At 33.9% G+C, this 7,794-nt stretch overlaps 1 protein-coding gene across 1 annotated transcript; it reads left to right on the top strand.

The window, feature by feature from the left end:
• The first annotated feature begins 1,472 nt into the window (after positions 1 to 1,472).
• On the top strand, positions 1,473 to 4,319 carry LOC111899799 (uncharacterized). Its single transcript, XM_023895657.3, has 6 exons — positions 1,473 to 1,775; positions 1,884 to 2,016; positions 2,691 to 2,794; positions 2,876 to 3,047; positions 3,130 to 3,258; positions 3,466 to 4,319. The coding sequence occupies exons 1-6, from the start codon at positions 1,723 to 1,725 to the stop codon at positions 4,186 to 4,188; spliced, it is 1,314 nt and encodes a 437-aa protein (XP_023751425.1). The 5' UTR covers positions 1,473 to 1,722; the 3' UTR covers positions 4,189 to 4,319.
• Positions 4,320 to 7,794: the final 3,475 nt, after the last annotated feature.

Genomic DNA, 7,794 nt, shown 5'->3' with positions numbered 1-7,794 from the left:
TGAAGTCTATTAAGTAATTTTTTTTCGTTAAAAGACAATAACGAGCCTAGTCACCATAGTGGATGAATGTCTCATGGACAATGGACAATTTGACAAAACAACAAACAGTTGGTGTGCATTTTATCAACATCAAAAATTTTCACAAAATCATTCAAATTAAGCTCACACAAAACATCTTTTAACAAAAACTGGTATAAATTATCATAAACACCGGTTAAACATGGATAAAAGCACACGAAAAAAGACGATTAGGATGAAAAAAGAGAATCAACTATCTCACCTACTTTTATTTATCTTGGGATTCAGTATGCGATGATGTGGAAAATTACGTTCAGCATCATTACATTAGGGATGCGTGAGTGATTAGCTTTCTTCTTATTTCTTAATCTCATTGGCGTGCGTCAAATGGGAGTCGCAGTTTGGTCACCTGCTATTTCCATTTTTTTTCTCCTTGCGCATGATATTGGTGGCCTAAAACTAAAATTGTGACTTTCAATAACAAAGGAATTGATAAGAAAAAGTAGGTGTTTGTATGTGTGTCAGTGCGTGTGGTTTAAGGTTTGTGAAGCTTTTGTGTCGTCATTTTCAAGCACCAATAAGCACAAAGACACAATCATGCCTGAAAAGTATACGGGAAGTTATTTCAAGTCTTGTTTAGTATTTCAATATAAGTCAAGTTGTAATTTACGATTCATATTTGTTAAATTAATGTCTCCAAGTTGATTTTTTTTTTGTTTATTATCTTTTGTCACATCACCCGTTAAATAATTAAAAGATATGAATCCTAAAATAAACTATAAAAATATAATTTATAAACAAAAAATTACCTCAAAATATGACCTACCCGTCTTATCTGATTTAATCAAAAATATGGATTGTCTTGTTAAAAAATCATTTTTTTTAAATTATTGTCATTTGTCAAACATGCGCTTAAGGCTTAAGATACAAAACATAATATCTTATTATATTAATAAATATTAAATTAGGCATTACACATTTTTTGGTTCTTATATTATAAAGGGTAAATATTATAAGATTCATAGCGTCTATTTGTTACAATTTATCATAATTAGAGTTATTCAAAATCATATATACCAAAAAAAAAAAATGCAAAATGGATACCCAATATTTTGGCATAATATCATATACCAAAATTTATATATTATATTAACTTTTATATAATCCAAAATATTGGCAAGATATCATATTTAAATCAATTTTTCGCTTGTTTCCTAATCTCAATATAAATCAACTAATATTTAATTAAATCGGACATAAAATGGATTCGTGAAACATATTAACAAAAATAGATGGATATTTAATTTCTCAATGAAAAAAATATATATAATTCATTTAATACTATTGAGAAAATCTACTCATTAGTCAACAATATGTTTTTTTATATAAATTGTAAACCACATAAACATCACAATTTAATGCACGCTTTATACCCAGCTCTTATTACATTCTGGAAACTGATTTAGAATCTAACCCCCCTCTCCCTCCTCATACGACAATTGAATTTACGATATTACCCTTCGAACACCCCATAGTCCGAACACCACAACCATTGACCTCAATGTACGTCGTGCCCTTAGTGGGGCAGTTCAAAACCGCAGTTGATGAACCTCTCTCTCTATCGCTCTCGTCTGTTCATTCTCTCTCACACACATACACACAGTATTCCTTTCTCTCTCTAGACTTACGAAAGCAAGAGATGACATGAGCATAGATATGTTTGAGTTCATATTTGGATGGAGAAAGGCTTCCAAGTGGTAAATGTCGATGGCAATTTTATCAAAAAGATTTTGGTTTTTTGGTGTTTTATTATATGTATAATAATCTCTTATCTCTGGTTTTGATGGGATTTATCATGCATGTAGCAAGAAGCTGATCAGGAAGGTTCATTGTCGTTTGAGTCTGCTAAAGAACAAGAGATGTTGTATAGTCAGACAAATCAGAAACGACGTCGCAGAGCTCATTAAACATGGTCACTACCAATCTGCCTTCAATCGGGTATTCTTAGTCTTTCGGTATAAAATAACGACGTAATGCAAAAATATATATTTCGTAATTGTGTTGATTTTCTTTATTTTAGTATTTTTTTTTTCTTTTCATCCTATTACAATGTTTATATTTTATAAAATCTATCAACCAAGCAATGTAATCCAAGTACAAAGACATTGTTCTAATTAATATTGAGTGGCTTTTGGATTGGTGGAATTTCTAATAATTTGAAGGATTTCCTCATAATCCTTTGTTCTTGAAATTTGTATTTAATTTGTTTGAATGCCAACTATCGTCTTTTGCTCTTTTTTACTTCATTTAAATTTTGGGTTTGAAGGTTCATATCTTAATATACCATTGATAAAACAAAAAAATATTCATAAAAACTGAAATATGGAGAATATTGTCGCATAGACATAAATACATTCTAAAACGTGTACTAAGATTTTGAAAAGAATGAATTCGGATTGCATTCCAATTCCACAAACCAAAGCCATTACAAACTTAGATCTTTCTAAATCCAAATCCTATTTTATACAAATAAAGAAACTACATTGCCAATTCTTGTATTTAACCTAAAAATATAATCCACCACATGCGTGACATGCCCTCATGTACAAATAAATAAGTCGAAATTATCACATCTTTTTCTTCTATATAACCCATGTTCACCAACTTTTCAGGTGGATCAAATCTATAAAGACGAATGCATAGTCAATGTATACGACCTATTGACAAATTTTTGTGAATTTATTTCACTTCAACTTTCCTACATTCGTCGAAACAAGTACAATTTATACAATCTCACATATAATTATTACCCAAAATTTATATAATTCAAACATAATTTATGTTTTTTTTATTTTAGGGATTGCCCAAATGACATTAAAGAAGCAATATCAACCCTAATTTTTGCATCAGCAAGATGTGGGGACATCCCAGAGCTTCTACAGATACGAAAACTTTTCCGCAACCGTTATGGGGAGCGGTTCGAGGCAACCGCTCTTGAATTTGGTCCCGGAAATCTTGTCAATTCTGAGGTATTTATTTAAACTTTTTTTTTTTTTTTTTTTATGATTATGTTGTTTTGAATTATATATAATAAATAAATATTTTATATAGATTAGAGAGAAGTTGTCTATCACTAAGGTACCAAATGAAGTGAAGTACAAATTGATGGAAGAGATCACTACAAGTGTTCTACAAACAGGACCTTTGGCATTTGAGTTTACTTCTGAGCTGCATCGACAGGTTGTACCTTTTGCATAATAATTTGTAAGCTAATTGTCTCAAGGGTAGTTGTGTAATTTTTCCAAGGACATGAAGGTTATAGGGATTGTAGCTCTATTATATGTTTCAAGATTTGTACTTTCTATTATTGGCAAGTATCACTCTTCACTGTTGAAAAACAAAAAACAACCCTTTTAAGCATATCATTCTTCCTTTTTGCAACTGCAGGCAAGTAAAGGCAATACTAATCGAGATCATCAGGGCATCGGAAACAATCAGATCGCACACGTTGACTTTGACCATCTCGCCGGAGACAATGATCGATCGATAACTGATCGTTTTGATGCCGAATCCGCATCGGAAAATTCAACTACTGATATGCCGGAAGAAATTGTTTATCTTGACGATATTGAGGAGTTCCAATCTCCGTTGAACAATGGTACAAATGGAAAGGACCAAAGAGTTTTCGTGTTCAGATCATCTGTCGTCGTTCCCGTGGTAGAAAGTCGTAAAAATCATCGATTTATTGAATTCGACTTCGAGAAATCTGAAGGTTTGAGAATCGAGACAAAAGGGTCAAGAAAATCGAGGAAAAGATCGGTCTCATCAGATATCGAGTGCTCCGGCTACTACGGCAAAACGTCCCAACGCCGGAGAGCCAACAACGAGAACAGAAAAAGATCAGCTATGCATTCCCCCCGTATATCTTCGCCATTGTCAGGCCATGAAAACATTTTTGTTAAACATATTGGGGAAGTGGGTAAGTGTTCTAGAGCAATAACTATGCCTTCTATGCGTTTGACAAAATGTCTAGAAGAAAATGTAGTGAGGTCGAATTCGTTTCCGGTTCAACCGTCTTCGCCTCATGTCCACCCGAAGCTTCCGGACTACGATGAGTTAGCGGCTAAGTTCATGGCTCTCAAGAAAGAGAACCTGCAAAAGCAGAAGTAGGATTGGAGGTGATGTTTAGACTTTAGACACGAGAACATCGGATAGAGTTGTTTACTTTAATTTTGTGTTTTAATTTAGTTTTATGTTAGGTTTGTTGCATTTGTTTATATTATGAGAAAGAATTGTCAAGAGTTATTGAAGCAAAATTTGGATATTGAGATAAAAAAAACACAAATTAATCTATATACAAGGACTAAACTATCATTTCCTCATCTCCCCCAACATCCACTCTTCTCCCCTCCTCTCTCATCATTGTGCAAATAATAAACATGAAAAATTATTTATTTATTACATCTCTTAATCTATCTCTTGTATGTCTACTTAGTTAGGCTACATATTTCTTTGATCTTATTTATGACTTTTCTTTCATCTCGACCTGCCTGTCTTAAAAAATGACGCAACAACTTATACTCATATAAGGAAATAATTATTACATCTTTTTGGTCGTGGTTCATGGGGCTTCTTCTTTTCAACTATACCCTCTCCACGAGTTCATTTGGAACGATATAACTACTAAGTGAATCAATTTCATTCCAAGAAACATCAAAGCATTTCATGCGCTTTATTATTCTAGATTGTAGACAGTTGTAAAGGAAGATGAACTGCTAAAAAATGAAACTAATTTATGGTTAAAAAGAAGGTGACCATGTGTTTACGAAGGAATCGATTTAGAAGAAAATGAAGGGCGGTTGTAGGTTTTGTGATTTGTTTTCGAAGTATAACATGCTTTGCAAACGTGTGACATTTTTGTTCAAGTTGGAAATTGTGTTTGAGATTTTAATGACAGATCACTGTTTGATTTTTTTTTGAACGGAGCATATTGTTGTATATTTTACTGGTCCGCTATTTGATATCTATTTTGTTCAAAAATTATTTTTTAAAATTCTATAATTTTGTCATTAAATGGAACAATCTATATTATACATTTCACTGTTTATTATATTATTTTTTTTGTTGGAATAAATGTTTAATTTGATTGACAATATTATGATTTAATTAGAAAACAATAGACACATGGCAATCTAATTAATTGATGACAAATTTTATTAGTTTCATGGTAATGTTCATTATTTTATGTTATTGATATAAGGATAATATCGTAATTTTTATCGTTTTGTTCTGTTCCGTCGTATTTTTACCAAACGTTGTATATATAGTTTGTTATGTCCAATCCAGTTCCATCCAGTCAAGTTCACTCTTGTTCATCTACCAAACACTACCTAAAAGCATAATTATTTGAAATATGAAAGGGTTAATCAGTTCTCATCTCTTGGTTGGCATCTTAGTCATCATAGTTGGTCCATGTGGGCTTGCGATGTCATCTATCTTTTAAAATTATAATTTCAAAAAAAATCAAAAATCAAAATTAAACCAATATATATCTTATAACATTCGTCATCTTCAAAGAATGGTAAATCGAATAACAATATCAAATTCAAAGATCTGCATGTAGAAGAAGAAAGAAGAAGAAATTCAATTAAACATGTGTAGTCTTATAAGATCTTTTCCATTTTTTTATATCAAACCCCCAAAGCTTCATGACTTGCATGTCACGTTCGAAATGCTATACTCTTTTGGAGTACTCAAGAAAGTGCTAGAATCTACAAGAATTAGCCAAAGTACCCTGGAACGTCCTAGAATTCTCTAGGACATCGAAGAATGATCTAGCACACTTTCATGAAGTCTTGTAAATAAATGTAGCTTGGTAGAAAAATCTACAATACTCATTATTGTAAGATAAATGTAGTAATCTCTAGAAACTTCCCAAGAGGAAGTAAGAGCCTATAAATAGGGGAGGAGCTCATTTTCTCCGAACCAGCGAAAATTGCTTTGTATTCTCTTGAGTTCTAATAATACAAGTTCTTTTTCGTTTGAAGCAACTCTAAAGCCTTAGTATCTTGCTTTCTAAGTTGTTAGTACATCTCAAGGAAGTGTAGTAAGTCGAAGTAACACTAAGCGGCACACTTAAGTTGTTCTGTGACACGTGGTATTAAAGCCATGTTCGTGCAGCAAGAGATCGTAGCCATGGAAGGAGCAAGTGAAGTAGCCAACATGCCCCCTCTCATCGAGGAGAATGGGATGAAGTCCAAAAAGAGGGACCAGTCGGTAGATGCCTTGGCAAGCTTAAAAAACAAGCTTACAAGGGTGAAGATTAATGTCGGTGAGATCCTTGAGTGGAAGGATATCGTCGATCGGCTTGTGGGAGATATAAGTTACATCAGTGTCCTCAAGGAAGAAGTCCTCGTATTGATCAACACCTTGTCAAACAAGTTCTATGAGAAAACAAGTGCATTTGAAGCTAAAGTAAATATGTGGAAGGCAGCGATAGCTAGAGGAGCTACTACGAAGATGACATCACACACGGAGGCACCTAAACCCTTGGAGTATGGAGGTAAGCACGACCCTAAACTACTAGAAGATTTTTTTGGTCCCTATAATGTTATTTCAATTTTATCAGAGTAAAGGACGACAAATCTAAGATAGACACGGTTGTCATATATTTGTGTGAGAATGCCGCTCTATGGTGGAGGCGGAAGCTTGGCGACATAGAAAATGGCCTTTACACTATAGACACATGGGAAGAGTTCAAGAGGCATCTCTAGAAGCAATTATTCTCCCATAACGTCGAAGATGTATCCATGAAAAAACTTCGAGGATGGAAACACATTGGGTCGATTAAAGATTATGTAGTCGAATTTACTACTTTGATGCTTGAGTTGTCTGACTTATAGGAGAAGGACAAGCTATTTTACTTCCAATATGGACTACAATCTTGGGCTTACAATGAGCTCAAGAGAAGGAATCTCCAAGACATTGATGAAGCTATTTCCGTAGCAGAAGACCTTATGGGATTCCGGAGAGATGCTCCAATTAGAAATCCTAGTAGGGTAGATAGACACACACCATGGCTGCCACAAAGGGAAGATAGGTCTGTTGCTAAACCCTCAACTTTTAAGGGAAATGTGATTGAAGGAGGATCTCGAAGGGAGGTGAAGTGTTATTTATGTGATGGCCCCCATCTGATCATAGATTGTCCCAAGAAGAAAAGTTTTAACGTCATGGGATTTGAAGATGAAAAGGAGAAAAGGGATAAAGTACGACTAGGATCCATGCGACTCCTCAACTCGGTGGAAAAAGAAGAAACCCAAACAAATAAAGGAGGAGGTTTCATGTTTATGAAAGTCAAAGCCAACAACTAAGTCACTAAAGCCTTAGTTGACACATGTGCATCCCATAAATTCCTTGCTGAAATGAAGCTAAACGGATGAATATCGACTACACAAAAGAGGTAGGTTAGCTAAAAACTATTATCTCTCCTTCCGAACCAATCCTTAGAGTTGCACATGAAGTAGTTATCGAGATAAGAGGGTGGAAAACCCCATCGATATGATAATTATGATGATGGATGATTATCCTATGATATTAAGAATTGAATTCCTAGACTAGGTACATCATTTTCATTTGAAGAATAAACTTGGAATCACCAAAGGTTCCACAATACACATCATACCCTTGGAAAGAAGCAGAACAGAGTCTCGAACCCTATCAGTCATGCAACTAAGTAAGGGACTTAGGAAGGGTGAAATTATGTACTTGACAACATTG

This window comes from Lactuca sativa, chromosome 4, assembly GCF_002870075.4.
Source record: "Lactuca sativa cultivar Salinas chromosome 4, Lsat_Salinas_v11, whole genome shotgun sequence".
In the NCBI taxonomy this organism is placed as follows: domain Eukaryota; kingdom Viridiplantae; phylum Streptophyta; class Magnoliopsida; order Asterales; family Asteraceae; genus Lactuca; species Lactuca sativa.
This window is presented reverse-complemented; position numbering and strand designations above follow the sequence as displayed.